At 44.8% G+C, this 26,504-nt stretch overlaps 1 protein-coding gene across 1 annotated transcript; it reads right to left on the bottom strand.

The window, feature by feature from the left end:
• Window positions 1–318: 318 nt before the first annotated feature.
• On the bottom strand, window positions 319–23,055 carry LOC126531678 (flavin-containing monooxygenase 5-like). The gene is made up of 3 exons (XM_050179329.3): window positions 21,879–23,055; window positions 3,099–3,392; window positions 319–1,744 (listed from the first exon to the last, which is right to left on the bottom strand). Exons 1-3 carry the CDS (start codon window positions 22,209–22,211, stop codon window positions 599–601), a joined length of 1,773 nt encoding a protein of 590 aa, XP_050035286.1. The 5' UTR covers window positions 22,212–23,055; the 3' UTR covers window positions 319–598.
• Between the last annotated feature and the right edge of the window lie 3,449 nt (window positions 23,056–26,504).

The following is a 26,504-nucleotide window of genomic DNA, read 5'->3' as shown; positions in this document are numbered from 1 at the left end:
CTCGGCTGCGACGGAGAGCGACGATTTCACTAATGGCGTAACCATTCGCGCACCTCTCTTTCTCATTTCTTTTTTTTTTTTTCGCGCACGCGCATGGGGTTGCGCCGGACGAGTTTTCGCCGTAGAGATGACAGACGGACGGACGAATTGGCTTGCCATATGCAGCTTCGCTGTAAATGGCCTACTCCTGCCCCCCCCCCCCCCCCATCCGGCACATGAAATTATCACAAATTTTAAATTCACGGGTTGGCAGGTATGCTTAAACATTACCTGCATAAGATCAGCTGTGAGGTGCCTTGTTTGGTGAAAGAAAATAAATGGCCATGGATAAATTTTAATCACCGCAAGAACACTTCAACATTCAGAAAAAAAGTATAGTAAATGTAGACCACGTCACCAGCCCACTTAGGTTCTTCAGCATCCGTATAGTAACGTTAGGAGACGATGCATTGAACCCATGGTAGCACTAACGTGTGAAGGTTCTATTCATCCGCCTCATGCACGACATTTGTTCGGTTCTTACATAATTTTCTCATTCTCGTCTTTTACACAGCTGCTAGATCGATCTATATGCACCAACCTCAAGGTACGTCGTTCCTCACATCGTCATACGGGACAAAACATTTAAATAACTTTTCACATCGGGCTTCAGTGACTGCTTCTTCTGTGTCCGCAGTGTCTCGCCTAGTGACCAAGCAAGTTGTACAACAAATGCCAGGCACCGAAGCAAGAGCAATCGTAGCACCTTGACCCTGAGTCCAGCCGCCACGAAAGAGAGTGCCATGGCAGCCACCTTCAGGTCAACCACCGTCGTCTTGGTCTCCAATGCGCCCCAGCGTTTCGGCTTGAGCCACGGCAATTTCCTCGTCTCAAGGCCAAGCCTGTAGTTCTCCCAAAAGTCAAGTATCTGCTGCCGGGCGCGGGCCCACGTTCCGGGACCGTGCAGCCGATACTGGTATGGCAGGCACGGCCCGAACATGCACGCCCACGCCAAAACCGGGTCGGTCAGAAGGAGTCGGCCCAGCCGCGGCTTGCAGCCCACAAGCTCGGCCATTTCGTCCATGTAATCTATCCAGTCCACTTGCCTGGCGTGCCGGCTACCAGGTATATAACGCTCGCGGACGTGCATTTCCCGGCGGTCCACGTCATCTTCCATAGCCTGGGAGGTGGGAAGCGCATAACGCCCCGCAAACACCCCCGCCGCCCACCTGCTTTGTATTTCGGAAATCGGGAATAAGCTACCTTCTGGCTGCACGGCTCCTATAAAGGCCAGCGTTCCTTTTTTCATCAGCGACGGAAAAACATACTTGTAAAGGCGCACGCGGTTGTCGCGGATTGGCAGTACGGAGTCGTCGATGAACGGGAAGTGCGCCGTGTACCCGGTGGCAAGGATGACCACGTCGACAACGGTGGCGACCTTAGGATCATCCTCGAAGATGACTCCGTCCTCGGTAAAGCAGCGCACGTCACCTTTGACCACAACCGTTCCATTTAGTATCTTGGAAGGAAGCGTGTCGCTTATGGTGGCGTGCTGGCCGTGGATGCGGTGTCGCGCGGCCAGGTTGTAGTGGGCGTGGTCGAAGCGCTGGTTGGCTTCGCGCTCGCACACGCTGCACACGATCGAGTACGGCAGCCAGTGGAAGATCCAGTTCCATGAGCGCCGCACGTTGACGACGTCGAAGGGCTCACCTCGCGCAGCCACTCGAGGGATGGTCCAACAGCCGCGCCTCGTGCTCACGTACACCTGCAACAGGTAACACGGAACAGATGAAAATCGCTGCACAGTAACGTCCAAATGCGCGAAGGGTTGTTTGATTGCTGGTTATTGTGGACGGCAGTTAGTTGAGCTAATTAGACATGCAGACGCGTGTGCCCGTATCTGCACGCCTAATATTTTTCTAACATGAACTTTACTTTAAAGTATTACTAAGAGATTTAGTATTCTCCTGCGTATACTGTGAGTGCCAGTATCCATACTAAGAGCAGATACATACATACATACATACATACATACATACATACATACATACATACATACATACATACATACATACATACATACATACATACATACATACATACATACATACATACATACACAGCTTCGTTCATGGAAACGCGCTTGACGGCATTTATCATTTAATTTCAATCCCGAAAGCTCATACTGAAAGCACTTTTACAGCAAAACCCTCTCCTCCTCACCTTCATGGTTTCGCCACATGCATATGCCCCGCGTAATGCGTTCACACGTACCAGACGTTCCACGTGCACGTACGTGGCAGAGTAAGCCGTAGAAAGCTGACCCAGTCTCAGGAAGCTGGAGCCTGCAGCCAATTTTCAAACTCTCGCCACTGGTGGGTAGGACGGCGTGCCGATCTAAAAGTTTACAGCAACTAAGTGGAACTTATGTTTACACCTGTGACAGCCTGAAAGAGCGTGTGGTAAAATCTTAGAGCCGATAATTACTCACAATTTTTTTTAATGACCGTGCATGGGGTAGGCGAGTGCAAAAGTTTGCAGGTGGCTGACTGCCTCGTCAGGGTTTTAAAAGATCGTAATGTATGATTGTGAAAGATTGACCGAATTTGATGAGAACTCAGAATGCATTTAGAAATCCTTCAGGCCTTTTAGTGATACGGCTTCCATGTAATGCATAGGCAAATTTTTCTTTTTTTCCATCTGTTGCCTTCTGACAAAGATGCAACGTCCCCCCGACGCAACCAACATCTGACATCCCACCTTCCTGCACCTACCTTTATTCTCACAGTGCCAATTTTCAGAAATTCAAGGAGCGGCAATGCACGATACCGTAGCAGTTAGGAAGGCCCCAGATAGTTTTGACCACATGAGGTTTTTTAGCCTGCACTAAAGCTCGATGCGCGAGCGTTTTTTGCGTTCCGTGTCAACCAGTGGATTTGTTCGGTGGTGATATTAGAGCAAGGAGTCCACTGAATGTGCAGCAGGATAGGGGTTTTGATATAAGCGTTCCCGTACACAGCAGCGAGGCGTTCTAACGGTTGACTAGCCCTTAACCAAAGACTACGCTGCAACGCGGTGCGACGCGATCAAGTGCTCACTGGATAACCCGTTGCACTTACAGCGTCCGCAATGGCGCTCAACTCAACGGCCACGTCACAACCGGAGTTTCCAAGTCCAACGACCAAAACCTTCGCACCGAAGAACCCGATGGGCCGCTTGTAGTCCCTGACGTGCATCACGCGACCTCGGAACCGGTCCCGAAGGCCAGGAAACTCGGTCGTAACGGGCGTGTGATCGTAACCCGTGCACACCATGACGGCGTCGAACGTATCCACAACGGTCGTGTCTTCCTCCAGGTCGTGCACCACGAGCTCCCACTGCCCCGTGTCACTGTGGTCAGGCGTCGGATTTACCTACAACAGCAAGAAAACGTCTTAATTATTCAATTCTTGAAAAGACAATATTTGCCCCAAAAATGTGCTTCTACACCACACTTCATTGTGTTCTTTGTAGTGACACATGCTGATCCCACTCACATTCTCTTATAGCGCATGAAATATACCATCCCGTTCTTAGTGTACATTATCTTATTGTGCTGTTGTATAGTCACGTGCCATCTACCTCCCTCTTTCCCTGGCTCTCCCATTTCCCCTTCCCTGGTGAGGAGGAGATGGCTAGAGACACGCACTCCCTGCCGACCTCTAATCTTTTTTTTTCTATATTAAAGCGTCTATCTCTCTGATGGTGACACGAAATGAAAAGCACTGAATTAATCAAAATCTTTATTCAGTCCTGCTGGTCGTTTTTTTCCGCCATGATAAAGGCAAGAAGTGTTTCAAAAACAAACCTTTCTAGAGACATATTAAAGCGGCGCCTGGAGAGGATTTGTAAAAGAAAAAAAAAAACTGCGAGTATTCCCTCCAGGATTACGGCGCTCTCAGAGGGGTTCTTAACGAGCCCAGCCGGCATGCGGGCTCGAAAGGTGCGACGGATTACAGCATACGCAGCGTCGGCCAGACATGCCAGCAACATCATTTCTTTTAATAAACGAAACAATGACGCGATAAGCGATAGTGCCACAGCAAAAGCATCAAGAGCCCATCGAAACTCTGTCGTCAAATGACACCGCCTAAAAAAAGAAGGGACAAACTTAGAAGAGACATACACAGTGCTGATTTTCAATCTACCTTTATTTCTCAGAGGACGGACACTTATAATTCACACAGAAAAAAAGAAAAACAGTTAACACTTTCCGTAGAAACAGCTTTTCTTGCTTTTTTTTTACGTGCTCTTATTTGACGATCATGAATAACCAACTATAGCCTGAATTTTGGCGCAAGTGAAACTCTCTCATTAGGTTATACGAGGCTAGCGTGCCGGTTGTGCTGGTTATAAACAGGTCTGATAAACGCGTACAGTCGAAGCACACGAGCGCGTATAGTGACGTCGTTCGTTTCCCTCCCATTGTCACCGCATTACGAGACTTACGACAATGACGACGTTTGTCAAGGGGCAGGAAATGACGACGTCGGATTTTCTAGGACACACTGTTCGCCATGTTTATGGGTGTGATATATTGAATGTTTGTAGATTGTCTATCAATATAGGTTCATTTTTCTCTCTATTCCGCATATTAACCTAAATGTTGTCAATAGAACGTTGCGAGTGTCCGGCTGTGCTGTGCCTTACACTGTGCTTTCCCGTACCGTGCCTGTCGATTAGACGAGCTTGGACATAACCTGAAAAGACATGTTGTAAGGTTTTGAGTCTTAATGCGCAATACTTAGAAATTTAATTTATAGATGAAAAATGAAGAGATTGAGTGCAACTCTCGTTCATTCGGCAGAGCAGTGCGAACGCACTTTTCGATAGCTCCTTTTACAAAATGATGATGGCGATGATTTTTGTTGGCATCACCTACGAATCATGGCAGCGACAAATAGTCACCTAGCCTGCTTGAGCTAAGCTGTATTATACACATGCTAATCAGTCTACCATTTTGCCTATATCTCAGTCATCTTTTCTTTATTCGTTAAAGCCTTTATCTTCGCATGGTACAGTTACTTATGCTTGTAACGACTGCACTTCTGTCAATTTATTCCCTGCCTGTTCTTTTTTTTTTTTTCACCACTGCTCTAAACGTCTCTTGCTTATCTCGACTGCTGAATTGTTAAGGCTTTCATCTACTTTTAATCGTAGCGCTCCTGGAAATGTAGGCGTTCCCTACGAGTCTTGCTGGGCTAATATATTGGCATTCCAGTACGATCTGCTCAGTCGTTTCCGGGCTTTTGCTGCCGTAGACACATGCCTCATTCTGTTGCGAATATTCGCTGCATTATGTGTTTGTCCTCAAGCAGCCAGCTCTGGCCTCATATAGCAAAGGGCTGCTCTTTCTGTTAGGACGTCGCCGCCACCAGCGAACACAAGTTACTACAATAAACAAACCCCATAAAATTACCTGTGATAACTTAGCCGCAAGCAATGAACTGACACAAACACTCAAAAGACAAGAACCAGAAGAACTATCAACTTGTGTTGATGTACGAGGCACCCCTTCGTATAATTACGTACTACTTGAAGGGGCACGCCCACACCTCGATACAACATCGTGGCATTGACATATAAAATCAAGCTTGTCAAAAACCGGCGTGTCCTAAGCTAATAAACTGTTCTTACGCGGTTCATAGCAGCGCTCGTTCTTTACCATCGTGTACTTCCGTCTGCCCACCATTTTGCGCTAATTTTCCATATTTTAGATTTCATACCAACTAGTCTAACAGTCATTCATTTTAAAGAACATAAGATTAAAACGTATTTGACAAGGATAGGCGCACCTATCGAAACGTCGGCAAGCCTCCGAGGGGCATATCACTTCTTTCATTATTTTCTTCATTCGCGACATGTTTTGATCTAGCAGCCTGTAGTAATCCTCGATTTTTGGTGAATTATATAAGGTAACCTCGGATGATTATGTTGCGTCTCTGATGAGCGAATGAAGCTTGCAGAATAAGTTGGCAGGTAGTGACTGCTACACGCAAAAGAAAACCCCGAAAATATGAAAATGTCCGGCACCGTGGCGAGTCATTTCTGGCCAGAGCTCTTCAACACAATAGCTTACGTAAGCTTATTAAAACCTACGCCTATTCATTGTGGCCGCAAGAGTCCTCTTGCCCCGCTCCCCTAATCCAAGGCCAAAATAATTCATCTTACAATGCGGCTAACGTTGGCCCAGTCAAGAAGCGCGATTACCGGCGAACATCATGCGCCGCTACAGCTTCGCTGTGTGCATATATATATATATATATATATATATATATATATATATATATATATATATATATATATAAAGCCTGGAAACTGTGTGCTCTTGCATCCTTGTGCTGCATCCATTGTTTTCGGGAAGAAAAATTATCACTCACGCACGTTGGCACGTGCAGCCAAAAGACCTCGACTACAATTGACATTTGCCATAAAGAAAGAATGCGCTCGGGAGCGGAGGTAAAAGTATTGCGACATTATGCCCGTTTGCGTTCTGCGTGACGGACAATTTGTCACCCAAGACCGTTGTTACTGCTGCTGTTTATTAGGTGGTATCAAGACAAAAAAATATCTTTACAAAATGAACTAATTATATCTAAAACAGCAGCAAACGAAATGAAATTCTGAACTTGGGCAAAAACAAGCATTTACTTTTTTCTCCGTTTTTTCTTTCTTTATCTGTTAATCGAGTATCATTTCTTGTACCCTCTGTGAAAGGCCGCATAATGGCTCCTTAGATTGTTCGAACACCGGAGCATCACAGTTCACAATTCGCCAATAAACAAGGCTTTCAACGATTACGTTGACGAAGAATTATGCTATGGTAGACATTGCAGGCACGCATTACATATTTATCAATGTCAAGGCAGATCTATTCGGCACCAACGGTGAGACAAGCGCTAATTTTCATATAACTATATTGGAAGCACGCAGAGAAATGGACATTCGGCATTACTTTCTTTTACAGCGTCTGAGACAAGCTTTTTTGGGAAGATAATACGATGCACGATAATGACGGTGAATGCCGATGAATTTGGAAACAGCGAGCACGAAAGTTATGCTAGTTTAACAAATCTTGTAAATAGACCAGCCCTCGGAAAGTGCCACTGCAAAGTCATTTGCGGGCTTCCCTTGTCGCTCTTGCTCGCTAATAGGAAACATTGAATAAATCCAGGCGTTGAACTGCCATTATGGTAACGGCGTCTTGCAACACCTTCCTGTACCGCCACGGTGAGTCTATGGCCGTGGCGTTCTACCTCTGTTTGCGAGGTCGATGGTTCGATTTCTGGCTGAGGCGGTCGCCTTTCGAAGAGATCGCAAAAAAGAAAAGATAAAGAAGGGGGGGGGGAATGGAGGGGGACTTTCTGATCTAGATTTACGTGCACTACAAAGAGCGTGATGTTGTTGAATCAATCCGTAGCCCTCCACCACGGCCTCTCCCATAACACACGTGTTGCATGGGGGCAGTAAACCCCGTGAATCAATCATCTTTTTTCTATCTCCATTAACGACTGTTATAATGCTGTATTATCTCCAACCCCATTGCTCCTTTCTCAGACTGTAACAACACTAGCATCATGCGTCCAAACGCAAATAAATAAGAGGTAATTGGCAATTTTTTTTTTTACTGTAAGGTAATTGTACAAACGCACAAACAATTTGAACACCATAGCTGATGTAAACGGCTGCATCGGATCTGTGTTTAAGAAAAAAATATTAGGACACAAAACGCGTTCAAATTTTAGCCCTAAGGATTGTCTTTAGGAATTACAGAAGTCATTAATTTGTCTCTTGCAAGGAAAAGCGTTCAAGGGGAGACACTGGAAGATCAGAGTGAGAAATTAGGATTAAAAATGTTTCACAATGTATTTTTTTCTACAATAGCTGAGCCTTGGCACTGAACAAAATGTTTAAGAACACAATGTCAGCTACAACTAGTCAACTACCTATTTCAGCCGTACTACATCATTATATGAGTAGGTCATATTAACGAGTGCAGAACGGACAGAATAATTTTTTCCCCACGCACTATTCCAGAATTGAATCGCCTATAGGACATTGTTAGCTCCTAACGATGACTTTTTGCTCCCTGCTGTAAACGTTGTTATTTTCTTTCTTTCTTTTCATCTCCTATTTGAGTTTTGTCATTTCATTAAAATTAAATTCTGCAGTTCAACATGCCAGAGTTAAGATATGATTATGAGGCGCGCCATAGTGGCGGACTCCAGATTAATTTTGACCACCTAGGGTTCTTTAACCTGCCCCCTGTGCACGGTACACGGGCTTCCTCGCACTTCGCCACCACCGAAATGTGGCCACCGTGGCTGAAATTTGATCACGCGCCCTCGGGCTTAGTAGCGCGATGCCAAAGCCACTTCACCACCACGGCGGGTTGTTATTTGATAAGGAACGTGGAGGTGTTCAAGAGGGTACTAAATATTTAAGAAAGGTACAGTGGTAACGTTCATCTCCTACCTGTACATTCCCTATCATTTCATCATCTACAATGTGTAACACGCACCCCCCCCCCTCCCCTTTTGGTAATGCCTTGTTGGCACTAGGGGTACTTTGATAAATATATGAATGATCTAATAACAATGTAAATAAATTTATTTATTTATTTATTTAAATTTATGTATTTAAATAAATAAATATTTTAATTATTTGGCAGCCCAAACGTCGAGTCGCGCTATGCACATGTGTGCATTTGAGCAGCTCAAGGTACATTCGAGTTCCTGGTTGCATGACCACGCCACAAAAGAAAAAAAATTGTTGCTGTTGCCCCAGTACTTTTGCTCCCAGTTGTACATAGCGATATCGTCTGGAGATCATCATAAAAGGCTTTAGTCCTGCAATAAACATAATTAGGATCACGATGATGATAATGACATACTGAGTGGTCCGGAAAGCTATCTCCACCCCGCTAAGTATAACAAAGAAAAGGGGTGCAAACTTCAAAATCTCTTTTAGGCGCGTTTTAAAATGTTTCTGAATTAATTAAGGACAGAACAGGCAATATTTCGTACATGCATTCAGCGCGTTTCATGATCATGATCATCATCATCGTCAGTTTGGTTTATGCTCGCAGCAGGACGAAGGCCTCTCCCCCCGATCTCCAGTTACCTCTGTCCTACGCCAACCGATCCCAACTAGCGCCTGCAAATTTCCTCATTTAATCGCCCCACCCAGTCTTATGCCGTCCTCGACTGCGCTTCCCTTCTCTCGGCAGCCATTCGGTCCACTGGTTATCTACCCTACGCATTACAGGACCTGCTCAGCTCCATTTTTTTTCTCTTAATGTTAATTAGAATATCGGCTACCCCGGTTGCTTTCTGGTCCACACCGCTCGCTTTCTGTCTGTTAACGTTACGCCTAACATTTTTCGTTCCACCGCCTTTTGCGCGGTGCTTACCTTGTTCTCAAGCTTCTTATTCAGTCTGCAAGTTTCTGCCCCATATATTAGCATCGGTAAAATGCACTGATTGTACACCTTTCTTTTCAATGATAATGGTAAGCTTCCAGTCAGGATTTGACAATGTCTGCCGTATGCACTCCAAGCCATTTTTATTCTTCTGTAAATTTCCTTCTCATGATCAGGGTACCCTATGAGTAATTGACCTAGGTAAACGTACTCCTTCACAGACTCTAGAAGCTGGCTGACGATCCTGAGCTCTTGTCCCCTTTCCCGGCTATTCATCATTATCTTTGTCTTCTTCATATTAATCTTCAACTCCACTCTTACACTCTATCTGTTAAGGTCCCCAATCGTTTATTGTAAGTCGTCCTCAGTGTTGCTGAACAGGACAATGTCATCTGCAAATCGAAGGTTGCCGAGATATTCGCCGTTGACCCTTACTCCTAAGCCTTCCCAGTTTAAGAACTTGAATACTTCTTCCGAGCACGCAGTGAATAGCATTGGAGAGATTATGTCTCCTTGTCTGACCCCTTTTATTATACATAGGTATCTTCCAACTTGTAGAGAATGAAGATAGTTGTGGAATCTCTGCAGATACTTTCCAAGATATTTATGTAAGCGTCCTGTATTCCTTGATTACGTAATGCCTCTATGACTGCAGGTATCTCGATTGTATCAAATGCCTTTTCGTAATCTGTGAAAGCCATATAGAGAGGCTGATTGTACTCTGCGGATTTCTCGATTGCTTGATTCATGACATGTATGTGATCCATTGTAGAGTATCCCTTCCTGAAGCCAGCCTGTTCCTTTGGTTAATTGAAGTCCAGTGTTTTCCTTATTCGGTTGGAAATTATCTTGGTCAATATTTTATACAATAATGGAAGTAAGCTAACGGGCTTATAATTTTTCAATCCTTTAACGTCTCCCTTTTTATGGATTAGTATAACGTTGGCATTCTTCCAGTTCTCTGGAACCCTTGAGGTCAATAGACAGGTCGTATAAAGGGCCGCCAGTTTTTCAAGCAATCTGTTTCCTCGATCTTTGATTAAATCGAGTGCGTTTCCATTTGCTTGCCGTTTTGCCCCTTTTTATCTCTTGCGAGGCCCTACTAACTTCATCGCTAGTTATAGAAGGAGCCCCTGTAACTTATTCATTACTACTTCGAATGTAGGTATCGTGGCTGCTCTGGGTACTGTACAGGCAGTGGCGTAGCCAGAAATTTCGTTCGGGGGGGGCTCATGTTGCAGCTCGGCCTCCTCCTTAAGAGGAAGCTTTAGCTCGTGTGCTGCTATTGAAATACATGTAGAAGGGTAATTCGTTTTTGCTCGCAACAACTGCACCAAATTTGACGATGTCTGTTGAATATAAAAGAAAAACTTAAATTCTAGTGACTGTTGGTGTCGAATTTTTCATTTAGGCGGTCAATTCTTTATTAAAAATTGGCCAAAATCGCAAATTTTCAGAAAACGGAACTATCAAGTTTAAAATTCAGTAACTCAAGAATGAAAAACGATATCACAATTCTGTGAATTGCATCTAATAGTACATCTACAGCGGACAATATAGATATGTTAAACATGAATCTAAAAAAACATTTGTATTATGGAAATACGACTTTTGCAGAACCCTTGTACACAACGTAACCAATTCACGCAAGATACAAATTGACACACCAAATTTCTCCCCATTGACTTTCCTAATAGTTGCCGTTTACAGAAACGAGATATCTGTTCTTGGTACATAGCTATAATTTTGTAAACGTCGTGCTTCTATATTTTCGAAATTTCAAAATTTCAAAACATTTTATACAAAATTCAGGCCGTAACTCGAAATTCCGCGTCCTACAGACACTATAATTTACCTTCTCTCTCAAATGCAACAAATTTCATTAAAAGCAATTAGCAGGATTATCTCAGAAAAGCGTTTCTGCGTTTTACATGTATTGTAAGGAGTGGACCCCAGCTAAAGCTTCCTCTTAAACAATTTGTCGAGGGATCAAAAACATGAATAATAACTGCATTACCATTGTCAAAAAATGCTCTAAACGAATTCTTCAACGCTACGCACTGTCCAAACAAGGAAAATGTGTATTTTTTCATAAAAAAATATTCTCGTATGTGCCAAAAATTCTGCACAAAGTAACTGATATCAACGCTTCCATGTTTTTGTCTATTTAATAAGTAAAGAAAATATCACACGAACTTTAGAACTTTATCAGCTCGAAACCAGGAAACCAGCGCATGCCGCTGATATGAAAAATGAGAAGGCCATGAAATGAACAAGTTGAGGACAAATTTGTTAATGAAACTTAGTCATTCAAGAACAGTGTTTACATTCTTGTATATATGCAATAGCCAGTGAAAAATCTCCATGACGCTGTTATTTGTTCCAATGTATTACGCAGGAGCAGCTGTCACCGGTCGTTAATCGTGAATAATTGCACCGAAATTATAGTCGCAACAGAGAGCACGTATAAAAAGCAGGAATTCTGCAAGCTATACGAGGGCGAGTCAAATGAATGTGAGCCAATGCAAATATATGACAAACGGGGTACATTATTAGAAAGTAGTCTTCATGAGAATTTAGACATTTGCCCCATTGACTAACGAGTCGCATGATTCCCGTCTCATGAAACTCCTTAGGTTGCTGCTTCAAAAAGTTTGTAACTGACTCTTTCACGTCATCGTCCGGCACGAATCTAGTTCCGTTGAGCTGTTTTTCGGTTGCCCCAAAATGTGGAAGTCGCAAGGGGACAGGTCTGAGCCGTATGACGGATGTTGCAGGGTTTCCCACTTGAACTTTGCCAGTTTTGTATTAACCACATCAGCGACGTGGGGATGGGCATTGTCGTGGAACAAGATGACCCAATTCGTCAATTTTCCACGTAGTTTGTTTTTGATTGCGACACGCAGTGGTTCCGGCGTTTCACAATATCGGAAACAATTGATAGTCTCTCAAGATTGAGCAAATTCTTTAAGTAATGGCCCCTGACGATCGAAAAAAAAGTCAACAACACCTTCCCGGCGCAAATGACGGCCTTTGCGTTCTTTGGCCGTGGTAAAGTCGAATGTTTCCACTGTAAGCTTTGCTGTCGTGTTTCAGACTCGTAGTAGTGGCACCATGGTTCGTCCCCGATCACAATAGCAAACAAGAAATCGTCATCCTCATTGTGATACCGGATCAGATTAGTCAAATCAGCACCAAACTTCTCCGTCTTCTGGCGGTGGATCAAAATCTTGGGCTTCAATTCCGCACACACGAGCCGATAACCGAGGTGCTCATGAATTATGCCGTGAAGCGAGCCGTGACTGATTTTCACACGCTCTGCAGTTCGTCGATGCTTGTCCTCCATTCTTGTCTCATCAGCTCATCAACCTTTGAAATTGTGTGGGATGTGATTGCACGATGACATTGGCCAGGTCTTGGAATGTCTTTGCAACTTTCCCATTCTTCTTTGAACCGTTTGTTCCCGCGCTTTACAGTGGCCAATGAAATGCAATGTTCAACGTATCCGGCAGCCGTACGGCGATTAATTTCTTTTGGGAAACACCTTTAGCTGTCAAAAACTTCGCGATACCGTGCTGTTCAGCTTTTGGCGTGTCCATTATGTCAGGTAACCATGTTCAACCCAGTGTATGAGAGCATTAAAGAACATTTATCCTTACACATGCATACCACTTTTGTAAATGAGAGATGCCACTCTGCTACGCGTATTCCTCACAGATAATGAGCCGAACCGTTATTACGACTAGCCCTCGTGCATTAGAAATGCGAAGATACAATGGGATATACAAATGCGAAGATACAGCTTGATAAAGGGTAAAAACTGTGACTGGAAACAAAGTTCACTGCACGTATACACGAAAGCTCGCAACAAGATATATAAATATACGTATGTCTCCAATAAATCTACGTATCTAAGAAAAAGTCGCTTTATATAATGCGTCAAACAAGGCAAATAAACATGTTGCGCGATCACAGATTCACAGAATCCTAGATTCCGCCCCAATTCCATCCACTCCACTCGATGTATCGCGCCCGACAGAAGGCGGCGCGCTTGCTCCCCGCTTTTCTCCTTTGCGCACACAGGACTGAGCCACCATCATCGGCTCAGCCATTCCCCCCCCCCCCCCCCCCTACGCTTTCACTCGCACATACAGCATGCGGCACGCGGTCACGATGTTATCACCCTTGGGCTTTATACGAAACATGAGGGCGACGGCGACGGCAGGAATGCGCCTGGAGTGTCCATTGAATTGCTATCGCAATAATGTAATAAGAGTATCTGGCAACCGAAGCGTCCCGTGGCTCATTACTTTCCACAAAAGAAGTAACAAAATTGAACTTTCACCATGTGAAAATTCGCTGCGCCGCAACAATGTATTTTATTTTCTTCTGTGGGGCGGGGGCACCGAAATGAAAAAAACGCACAGGAAAGTATGTTCGCTACAATCGAATGCCTACTTTGGGCACCTAATGTGGTTATGGAAGGAATATCGAAGAAAACATGAGACGCTTGGTCCACTGTGAACCAACCATACGGATACTGCTCTGTATCCTGCACCGGCGAGACAAGACTTTCCGCAGAAGTTCTGCAAAAGCGAACGCGGTGCAATCCGTCGAGTCCTCACAGTGATTGCGGCGAGCGACCATTGTTTCTTTTTCTCGTCTGCTAGCCAGAAAGTGTCCAAAACTCTGCCAGGCGAAAATCCACTCGGCCAGAGAAAAGCGGATTGCTGCTTGGCGTTATGTGACTCTCGGTGCATGGTCGTTGCCGCGAAATCCAGCCCAAGTTCGCTACCTTCGCGTTTAAATGTCTTTTCGAGCGTCAAAAAGACATTCCAGACAAAATCCAGAGTGATTTCCGGCCCCGGGGATTGCTTTCGTCGGCGGTGCATGGACAGCAAAAAAACATTTCGGGGGGGGGGGGGGGGCTTAAGCCCCATAAGCCCCCCCCCTGGCTACGCCCCTGTGTACAGGTGAGTATAGAATGCTTCCGCTACATTTACTATTTTTTAGATATTGCTGATGACCTTGGCTTGTTTATCTTTCGATGCATACACCTTGGTTTCTCCTATGCCAAGTTTCCTCCTCACTGATTTCATGCTGCGTCCATATTTTACTGCTTCCTCAGTCTTTATAACGTTATAATTTCGAATGTTTCTTATTTTCTCCTTGTGGATCAGTTTTGACAGTTCCGCGAATTCTATCTGATCTTTTGAGTTGGACACTTTCATTCTTTCTTGTTTCTTTATTAGGTACTTTTTTACTTGGGAGAGCGTGCCTACTGTTTGCTTTGGTGCCTTACCACTCACTTCAACTAGCCAACAATCCAACCTAGTTATAGTTTCATTGATTACTTCTATGTCAGCTTCATCTCTCTGTACTAAGGCTGCCTATTTGTTTGCAATTAGCAGCCTGAACTGGTCTGCTTTTACCATTACTGCATCTAGGTTGGCTTGTTTCTTCTTGACCATTTTTTCTCCTCCTCCCTTCAAATTGAGGTGAATCCTAGACTTCACCAACCTATGATCACTGCACTTTACCCTCCCTAACACTTTTACATCCCGCACTATGCTGTGATCGGCAGAAAGTACGAAATCTATTTAATTTCTTGTCTCACCATTGGGGCTTGTCCAGGTCCACTTGCTGTTGCTACGCTTTCTGAAGAAGGTGTTCATTATTCGCAGCTTATTCCTTTCCGCGAATTCGTCCAGCATCTCGCCTCTTGCGTTCCTAGAATCGACGCCGTAGTTGCCAATTGCTTGTTCGCGAACCTGAAGAAAAGAAATGAGTGCTACAAAGACGCGGACTAAAAGAACACGCACGACGGACAGGCGCTTGTACGCCGGATAGCGCCTGTCCGTCGTACATGTTCTTTTTTTTAGTCCGCATTTTTGTAGCGCTCATTTCTTTTCTTCAAGTATGTTAAACCAACTCCCCCACATCACGCTTCTGCTCACCAGCCTGCTTTTTTTCACACTTTTGCATTGAAGTCACCCGTGACTACAGTAGTTCAACATCTTCATAAAGCTGATCTATTTCATCATCATCATGATTGGAGGTTGGAGCGTAAGCTTGTACTACCTTTATTCTATACCTCTTATTAAGTTTTATTACGACTACTGCTGCCCTTTGATTAATGCTGTACACTGCGTCAATGCTTCCCGCTATGTCCTTAAGGATTAGGAATCCCACTCCATATTGCTTATCTGGGAGTCCACTATAGCAGATGACGTGGCTGTTAGTCAATGCTGTATAAGTCTCACCAGTTCTAACCTCACTAATGCCAATGATATCCCAAACAATACCAGATAGTTCCTCAAAGAGTCCTGCTAAGCTAGCTTCATTCGAGAGAGCTCAGATGTTAAATGTTGCAAGAGCCAGTTTCCATTGGTGGCCTGTCCGGGTCCAGAGATTCTTAGCACCCTCTGCTGCATTACAGGTCTGACCACCGCCTTGGTTAGGTGCTCTGCAGCTGCTGGGGACTCAGGGCCGTTAGTTGATCGAATGAGACATTTGGGAAGAAGTGACCTAATACTGCACCAGGGAGGCCAATTTCTGTTTTGGTGAGGAAGTGTCATGTGTTGAAGCTTAGTGGATCTTCCTAATTTGCTAGAATAGCAGCTTGCGCTTGTTGGTTTTCCCTCCTAGTGTTAACAGCGCAAAACGTAGACGGGGACACGAGACGTGATGACGACACCACAAGCGCAGCGCTTGTGGTGTCGTCTTCTCGTCTCGTGTCTCGTCTATGTTTTGCACTGTTAACACCAGGGTTCCTAATTTTGGTTGTACCTGGATTAGTATAGCCCGACTAAGTAGCAGAAGCCGCCATCAGAAATTTAATCATTTGCGCTACTTATTCCGTTCTGGTGAATCATGCGAGTTCACTATGTGCGCTACAGCTGCCAATGAAGTTAATCTCTGAACTTCACTAACGAGACTGCTAATGTGTATGTGTCACACACTAATGTCCACTGACATTAACGTGCTACCAAAAAAAAGATTTCTTTTTTGTGCACTTCCACGAAAATTATTTCGTATAAGATTGAACAGATAAAAAATGTTCAATTATGCGTAGTCTCTAAGCTGGCAAATACAGCAAGACTGCAGCTGCAGTCATTGTATAATATCTGTCGCAAGGAGCTTATACTGTTTGTCACATTAGGAAATTTATTTCACTATACTAACATTAGCTAGGTAATGACGCTTGTCACCCGTTAAGGTGGCTTTTTAAATATGGCGTTACGCTGCTGGGCACAAGGTCACTGGTTCGATTCCCGACCATGGTGGTAGAATAAAAGAACGCTAGTGCACCGTGCTTAGAGTTCACTTTAAAGGACGCCATGCTGTCAAAGTTAATCCTGAGCCCTCCTCTATACAGCTCTCTATTACCCATGCACTGGGTGGTTTCGGGACTTATCTTGCCTATTAGTTTTTTGTGACAATTGTAGAGAAGGCCTCGACAGCCTCTTTGCGAGGCTGTGGAGCTGAAATCTCAATTGCATAACGTCCATTATACATCTCCTGGCCTCTGCACTTCTGCGACATAAACAAGAGTTCTATACTGAAAAAAAAAAAATTGAAGAAGCGAGTAAGAGACACAGTGACTGTGAAACAAGACAAAGGTAAGCATATGTAGAACACGCTAGACAAACAGCTGAGAAACGAGTAAACCCTCCGCAAATGTTGTTTCCTCCGGAAATGTTTCTTCCTCTGCAAGCGGGCCATTTGGTTACGCGTGTTGTGGTTGAAATGCTTGTGAACCCGTGCTCGCCCCGGCGTGTCCGTACCTGACTAACGCCAACCTTCTTAAGATGCGCTCACAAAACTAAAAGGCTTGTTTCTTAGTATTGTTGTTTCTCGCTGTTCTTCAGTTAAGAGTGAGCAGGCCGTAAAACTCGTAGGTGATAACGTTTCGCGTGCTTCTTTACCTATTCTTCAGTCTGCGCTCTGTTTTGCCTTAAGCACCGGTGTGATACAAAGGGTGGTTGGAATCGCGCACGGCGGCGTAGAATGAGCAGGAGGCGAATGAACAAGCAATTTTACGCGCGAAAAATAAATCTAGAAAATAAAGCTGCGCGACAAAAGCCGGAAAACGCGTGACGCGGCGGCGAGACTCGTAGCGCCCGCAGCGAGGAGGTCATTGTCTCGTGGCGGAAAAGAAGCGCCGCGAGCGGAAGTCGCGGCGGGCGCTCAAGGAGACGGGCACCGCTCGTTGCCAAGCGGACGAGAACTCGGTGCAGTTGGCGCAGGAGGCGTTGGGAGCGTAACGTGCAGCTCGCGCTATACGAAAGTCGTTCAGTCATAAGTAGTTCATGAAGTTTAATAATATTTAGCAAGTCTTCGTTGAGATGCCACGCTGCGGATTACGTTCGTGTTTATCAGGGTTACTTTCCTAGCGCAATGAAAAAACGGAATGTGGAGAAACAACGAAACAAAGCGCTTACTCGTAACTGAAAAACTTATTGAAGAACCGTCACATATATACACATAGGAGTAATCACGCATTCGGAGCCAAGCAAGGGATAAAAACCGAAAGGATATCAATAGTTCATTATGAAAAAAGACCTAACAACCTAAAGCCAGACATAAATACAAGTATGCTAATAATAGAGAAACGCGAAAACGCAGACAACTGTTAGCATGCGTGCATGTTTGACCTTCAATATTGAGGTTTCCTCACGATTAAGTATCTTTTATCGTTTTGATATTTGTCCTTATCTTTACTTTCAATACGCAATTACTTCTACGTGTCTAAATGTGCAGTTTTTTTCTCAATTATTTCTTTAGTTTTAAGTAAGCGCATTGTCCTGCCATTCTTCCGTTTTCCTTCTTTCTGTCGAGCTAAATTTTGCCCATTACGAATGTCAACCAACTTAACCATCTTGCTGCGTTATTTTATTGCACCATGTGGTTGCATGCTAGCTACGCAACACTTTACTTTTCAGAGCACTTGAGTGTTTTACCTTCATGAATGGTTCGTTGACACGGGACTAACAGCAAAAAATTAACTCCTAGCTTTTTCGCCATGGGAGTATAAATATATCTAGACATCTTAGAACTATTTTTACTCGATGTGAGCAATTGCTTTTTTATATATATTTGCACAGTTATTTTGTATTTGTATTATTCTGAAGATAGTACAATGGTAGAAATTAGAGGCTGAATGAGGTTAACCATTCCCATACGACAAACTGGCCATAACAGAGTCAAATAAAATGAGAAAAGAGAGGTATCTTCAAAAAAACAAAACGCACTGAAAGAAAAAGAGGCGAATTACACATAAATGCAAGTACTGCCCATCATCAAGCTGGATGAAGAGCTGCACTGACAGTATGAGCATACCCCTGCGTCAAATTTCTTTTGAGACTAGCAAAGTAAGTGGCTGTGTTATGGGGATCGCATAGCTTCATACTACATGTTAATAGAGTTCAGCATGGGGCTGATGTCGTTTAACAAGCGTACAAACGATGGATTGTTCATGTGCGCAACTTTATATGATTGAGCTGGGAATAAGTGCGAACACGAGTGAAAACTATACAGGGTGTTTCTGCCTCTCTGCCAACCGCCAGCGTCTGTGTCAGCGGTTAAGTTAATTAAGCGAGATCAAGCGCTCTAATATCAGCGACACCTGGGCCATGGATTATTACCGGCGATTTCAACGCCCATCACCCACTATGGGGAAGCCAGAAGATGGGTCGTCGAGGAAGACAAGTTTCCTCTTTTGCGTCAGATCATGAACTGTATTGCGTAAACAACGGAAGTACTGCGTTCTTACGGAGTCTGACATATAGCAGCCGCTTCGACCTAACCTCTGCGTCACGCACCCTAAGTAACAAGGTGCAGTGGTTTGCGGACAATGAAACCCATGGAAGTGACCATATTTCCCACCTTTATAAAACTCAAGGGCCTAGGCAAGTCGCGCATCACCGTTTCTTGACGCATCGAGTGGTCAAAGTACAGGTCACTCAAAGAAAAGCGGTGTGAAGAAAATGAAGAAGGTTCTCTTGAAAACCTAGAAGGCGTAACCAAAGCTGCTGCTTAAAACGCTACCTGTAATTTTACACTTGTTCCTTTTTTCAGAGAATACAGAGAAATATACCTTATCCATAAGTTCACGACATTCCAATCAATACGCATAGACGTTTCAAATAGAGCTTTAAAATCTATTCGCTATGCTAAATTCCAAGTCATAGGCAACAACACTTAGTTTGTTGCTTGGTGGTTTTTTCATTGTTTTTATTTCTCGCTCCCTTTCCTTCCTTTTTTTATTTTATTTACATATTTATTCAATTTCAGTAATTTTTTTTTTTTTTACGAGCACCGTTTCCTGCCACTCCTTTTATTATCTTTCTGAGAGACACGACAGCCCGCGACCACCAGCGAAGCCGGCAATAGAGGGGCGCCGTGCACACGGCCGTCAACACGACGGCTGACACGCGGCCGTGTCACCGGCCTTGCGCGCAGCACTCCTTTATTCTCAATGCTACACACTCGCCGCTAGCCCATCTTTGGTCGTCGCCCCACCCACCCACCTTATTATCCCCCTCTCCCCTTTAGGAGAACCCAGCCTATATATACTATGTCGTGGAAAGTATATGTGGCCTTGAACAAGACAAGTCCATCTGTCGAAACATTGGCTCCCTCTTTTACATTGTTCTCGTATTGCGCATCGTCTTGAATTTCCATCTCCCGCCTTCCCCGTGTTTTCACTGAACCACTGAGTAGCACTAAGTAAAACTGCTGCGCTCGTCCTATCTAGCGTTTGATTTGAACGGGATACGACATGTTGATTCAAATTATGTGCACAGCGCAGCCTTGGCAATAGTAAGCTGTGTGATTACTCAATGCCGGACAAACGCTCAGACTCTCAATTGAGTTACGTGCGATCCTCATCAGATCTTATTCTTATTTCGTGCGTTTTCAATACTGAGCTATAGCAAAAAAAGGAACTGACAGCGCTCGTCCGTGTCGTTTCTCCCTGTTCGTCCCCGTCAAAACCGCGCCGTTCTGTTTCAAATATGGCTCCAAAACACCACGCGGCATGGACGCGGCACAATCACGCTTGAGCACTATATTATTTACAGTGTTATATAAGACCAAATTTTCGGGGGTTTGTAACTCCCTGTAGAAAAAAAAAAAACAATATGCCCTTCGTGATCAAATACGAGAACAAAAAAAAGACGTATACAGAACATCTAAAGGACATACGTCATCAGATAGGCAATTCGTTGCACTGAATGCAATTGTGTACGCAATTAATAATCCCCTCCAGTCATAAAGCGTATTTGTGTGCTGAAAGCATCAACGACTTTCGAAAGCCAAAGAAGCTCCGAGGTCGTGCACAGATAACGTGCGTTCTGCGGGTCATCCCCCTGTGGCGTCCTTGTACCTTTCTCGCTGCGTGACTCCTTCAAACTACACCCGAGCGCCCGGTCCACAAAGAGTGCTTGGGTTGGTTACATTAGCGCGACAACGAAAAGTTGGGCACCATGTCGATGCGATAGAAAATCTACAGCTGATGAAATATATATTAGAATTATGAAGAGAACAGAGCAGAACGTACACACTCCGTTCCCGAAATAACTGCGGTGTGTTAGAAAACTGTATGTCAGTGACATGACTCTCGTTGGTCTGTTCCTTTAAATGGCGCCGTGTGTGCCCTAAAGGTGAAGGTAATTGACATAATTGCGGAAACAGTGCCGAAGTCACGCTTTAACGAAACGAAAGTTTTATAGCGATTCATTAGTTTGCTTATAGTGCTCTAAAAACAACGCTCTTGAAACGACGCTAATTAGCTTCTGTATTTTCTCTACGTGATTTATTTATATTCTGCTGCGATTTACCTCGTCACCATGGGGTATGCTGAAATTTTATTCTTTGCCGTCGATTTTGCACTTTGTTCAGTAAGCTTTTTCTTTTTCCTACGTACTCCTTTATTGGCATGCTTATTTTACTTTCACTTGTCATCTATCATACGTATTCGTGTACAGGAGGTCCCGATACAGTCCTTGACCATAGAGCCTACTTTTGTACATTAAATACCTGTCACATTACCAAACCACTCATAATACACCTTCTGATTCTGGTTCTAAGCCACAGTCTCCTGTGCTATACAGGCATTCGCACAATGTACGCCGGATCTATGCAGCACATGTTTGCCATCAATCAGCCAAGTCTGCTTACGCAAAAATCGTTACGAAGACGAGTGGCAAAAAAGCGTGCTTCGCTCGGAGATGAAATCACTTACGGGTGTTCACTTATCGTGATTTCACCCTGAAAAACGTATCAATCAATTTATGACGCGGTATAGCCTACTTGTTAACTTTAGGTTTCCCTTCTTAGGGAGCCTTCCTGCTAATTTCATGTCAATGACAGCTTCCCTTCTCCCCGTCAAAGTTGTTTCTCCCCAAGTCAAGACGCTGGTTTTCACGCCACTCACCATAGTTACGGAGTGCAAGCAGCGTACATAGCTGCGCAAGCCGAAGGTGTCGGCGTAGTCATTCAGGTAGCGGGAAACGAGGTGGTGATGCATGTAGTTCGGGTACTGCGACGGTGGTGGAAAGTCGCTGAAGGCCGATAACTCCTTGCTCGTGTTGGTCGTGGTGGAGAACATGACAGAGGCGACACCATCCACGTTATGCTCGCGGTAAGTCCACAGGCCGCCGAGGTCCTCGGTCTTCTCGAAGCACACCGCCTCAAGACCTTCTTCGAGGCACGCCTTGAGAGCAGTCAGGCCGCTCGCCCCGGCGCCTATCACAGCCACGCGAACCATACTGGTCAGAGCCTGAGACACTTACTTGGCGATACGAAGATGAGTGTCTTGGCTTTCAGGGAGAGAGGAGGGGGGGGATAAAAAAGGAAGGAGCTTCGCCAGATGTAGCCCTGCTTGACTACCCTGCACGGAGGGTAAGTGTACGGGAATAAGAGTTTTCAGAGGGATATAAACACTAGGCTTCGTCGTGGGACAGTGACTCACTCTCTTGCCTTTCTTCAGCGTGTCCTACGATCATAGCCGTAAATGTGCACTCTTTCAGCTAACTGTCTGGTGCGCAACTTGCACGGATGCCGACCAGAACACACGCACTTGATCAGAAATGCGAAAATTCTTGGATATTTCTGCCACAAGGCACACACTTGAAATCACAGGAAAGTCCGTTCCGCATCAACGTGGGTGTCACCCAACGACACGACGGTTGCGTAACTCACAGTCTTCGCACAAGCATGACTCGCAGCAACATCTGCCATCGGCCTTCGTCTCGACGTGTGGGTGCTAAGACCGCTCCAAATGCACGGAAGCTAACAATGATTATTCCAGAACGAAAGTTATGCGTTGAATGTCCATAATGCATTTAAAGGCACGTAGTGTGAGCCTACCAGACTATCCACGCGACTTTAACGTATCAGTCCGCAGGCAGACAAAGCTACCGGACTCGAGACAGCCGAGAGGGGGCAATCCGCGTCCTGATCATACCTAAGTAGCTTCGTCCAACCGCCGGCGCACTCAGCGTCGCTGCTTATAAACGCGGCGCTGGCGAAAGCCGCTTCTTGAATAAAATAGAAAATAACGAAAACCGCGACGAGCCATCCGAATGGTCGGCGAGGAGGAGGAATAATTGCGCTCTCCGACCGGCGTATTCGCATGTGTGCGAGGGCACGTGGACGACAATGCATATACGCGCGGGAAACGAATGCCTCGCGTGCGACTCGAGTGGTCTGTTATATGCGCGATTACTGACGCTCAGAACAAAGGAGCTGAGAGAAAACAAGGCGGTGTGCGCGTACGTCCCGCCGCAAGTAAGTGAACCGGTGGACAGAGAGTAGGAGAGAAGGTCGTCAACAGCCGCGAGGTCATCAAAGAAGTAAGAAGTGACAAGAAAGAACGCGAAAGAAAACAAGCGACGTGGAAAGAAGTCCACAGGGACAAGGCAGCCATGCGACAACAGCGAGGTAGTGGCTTCGAATTTCGTTTGTGGAGTAATGTACACTGTGTGCTCGATGTCAAGGCGGTGTCACAGAAATTCCAGGGAGGAAAGCCTTTCTTTTTTTTTCTTTTTTGTACTTTCCTTTTTAACCTTTAAATCAGCGTGACTGCCGGAAGCATACGACCATCTTCCCCTTTATTTCGACTACGACTGCGCAGTAGCTGAGTTCGGTTTTCTTCGGGTTTATTAGCGTTTCCTAGCCCTGCGCGCTGACCCATTTTTTGGTACTCGACGCAAAGAAGAACTTGTGCCTTAAGCTAACGCCGGATGTCGAGAGCTCTTCGGGATTCCTGTCCTTTGGTCCACCTACACTTCATCCCTTGCACGTTTCCTGAAGGACTTCGCAAGATTACGAAACGCTTGCCAAGAAAGGTAGGCCAACCAAAGAAGTGTAGTGTTTACGTACCTTGGACGTGAGCGGCCTTAGTGGGTAAGTATAAACACGACTTTGTTTGCCTCGAGTCACTGCTTCTCTAACGAACAAGGACACATTTGTCTGTTAAACGCTCACAAAGAATCAAGGAAATCAGTTGTATACTGGCCGCGGGCATAATTTCAGGTTCAATGAAACTGGTGCCTCCGAACGTACCACGATAAATTGCTTGGAAGCTCCACAGGCATAAAAAAAATAAATTATGGGGTTTTACGTGCCAAAACCACTTTCTGATTATGAGGCACGCCGTAGTGCAGGACTCCGGAGATTTCGACCACCTGGGGTTCTTTAATGTGCACCTAAATCTAAGCACAGACAGAGACATAGCACAGACATAGGCTGCGCTGTAAATTTCTATCCACTGGACGAAACGAATTCGTTGCCCTGTTACATCAAGGTCATGTCTGCCAGTCGTTATAGCCGTGAATTTTCAAAGGAAGCTGCTTATTAACTATCAACAAGCATAGCTTGTAACCGCGCTTACTTCAGTTTTCTGACTTGTAGAGATGTTGGCATTCGACATTAAATCATCTAACAAACTTACATTTGTGTTCATGATTATTTCAGCTCATTCTACCGCAGAATCCAGGTCATTTTCATCAGCGGAAACTTATTATCTAACAAGCAGATACACTAGCAAAGGCGCTAACATCCTAAGCGCAAGCCATGAAGCGTCGAGTATATTGAGGAGGTGCAGGAACAACAACTGTATTAATTTTTTGTGTGCATATTATTCACTAGGAATGAAGCCAGAGCTGACAGCATGAAGCGAGAATGAAACTTCTGTGTTATTATTGATGTTCATAACGTGAAATTGAAGCGTAACTGCAGAAGTGAGTCATCCACTTGAAGTAGCAGTAGTAATCCACTTCTGCCTCTCAACCTTAACTAGATAATCAGCTGCATTTGTTTGCTCTCTACTCTCCCTACAGCCGTTTTTGTATCTTTCAACGTCCCACTGTCACTTTACATCAGTCAGTCGTTACGCGGCAGTCAGCTTCCTCTCAAGTTTCTTTGTTACCCTCCAAGTTTAAGCGCCGTACGCGGCTCCCAGTAAGACTCACCTACCTAGCATTCCACGCGCGTAATCTACCGATGTAATTTGGCTTAATATTCATCTTTAATGTCATATTAAGCTGCACCGGTTACTTAACAGCACGAACCACACCATTTACATAGACTGGTAAAACCAAAAATGACAGATAATGGGCTCTGTGCTTAAACACAAACAACTTGAATTTAATTCCCTCCCGAAAGCACGGGTCAAGCGCTTTTCTTTAGAAAGAAGTTAGTTTTCTATCGCCATGGTAGACACCTGACTGCAGTGTGCGGGTGCTGCCAACCCAAGCACGAGGCAAGCGACACTGCAAGCTTCTGCACCTGTCGCCTGCGGTATACAAAGGGCGGATTCTGCGTCATTTTGCATACAATAAAAAGGTGCATACCCGGGGCTCAACCATATTGCAGAATAACCAGACATAAGTGCCCATTAAAGGTTTCAGGGTTCGCCAAACACGAGCTAGTGGCCAAGGTGGTGGTTTCCTGTTATAAGAAGGGACAAGGACTGCGTCGCAAAAAACGTAATGAAGACCGAGTATGGAGGGCAAAAGAAGTACGGCTGGCCTGAGAGAAGGTTGCGAATTGTTGGACACAAGTGTATAGAGAACTCGCCATCTTCTCAGTGGCAATGGTGCTTTGATGCGACAATGGCGTTTTGATGCTAAACACGAAATTGTAGATTCGTTATACTGCCTCAGCGTCCGCACTCCGCTACGGGCAGATTGCTACACACTCGTGTACTCAGATTTCGGTTTGCATTGTAATATCGCAGGTAGTCAAAACGGTGTTTCTCGTGCCCGAAATGCAGCCGCGGTATGAAAAACTACATCAGTTCGACATAAAGAAAATGAAGAAAAACAACTTCTGAAGTGTATGAACGAGACCTGAACGGAACAAGAAATATGAAACTCAGACGAAGGACGCTGGCTGGTCCTATGTACAAAGTCTTGTTTGTGCTTTTCTTGTAAGCACCATTTACATGATTTGGGAAGTTACCGCAAACAACACACAGGACGAAGGAGACAACATGACGGCTTCGTGTTGCCTCTTTCTTCGTACCGTGTGTTTTTTGCGTTAACTCCCCAATTCATGATTCAGCAACTGGGCTACACCCACACTCTTCTAAGCCATTTACATTTTTCACAAATTCAGTAAGCCAATTGTCCCGCTTTCAGAAGTGAGTTCCGCCAAAAGCACCGGACTGACAAATAATACACGAATTTAAAAGGGGAAAAGAAATTATATCTCAAACAATGATCCCATGCTAAAATATGGTTGCCAATTTCTAGAAAAGAAATTTTTTTTCGGGCAAGATGTGTTACGGGCAATAAACGTAGCTTCCAAATTCTGCCTTCTCGCGACGCGGCAATCGCGATTGCCGAGACATTTTGCGAGGTACTTGAATACGTAGCCATCGTGCTCGGCAACAGCACGTGTACGCACACGAAGCAATATTAGCAGGTGATTGACCAGAGCAAAAAAATAATAATAAGTAGGAGAACCACGCCGAATAAAAGTAAATGCCATATAAATGCAGAAACTGTGATGCATAGAAGACAAAGGCGACCATATTTTGCACTCCTGCTTTCAG

The sequence above is a fragment of the Dermacentor andersoni genome, chromosome 5 (assembly GCF_023375885.2).
Source record: "Dermacentor andersoni chromosome 5, qqDerAnde1_hic_scaffold, whole genome shotgun sequence".
In the NCBI taxonomy this organism is placed as follows: domain Eukaryota; kingdom Metazoa; phylum Arthropoda; class Arachnida; order Ixodida; family Ixodidae; genus Dermacentor; species Dermacentor andersoni.
This window is presented reverse-complemented; position numbering and strand designations above follow the sequence as displayed.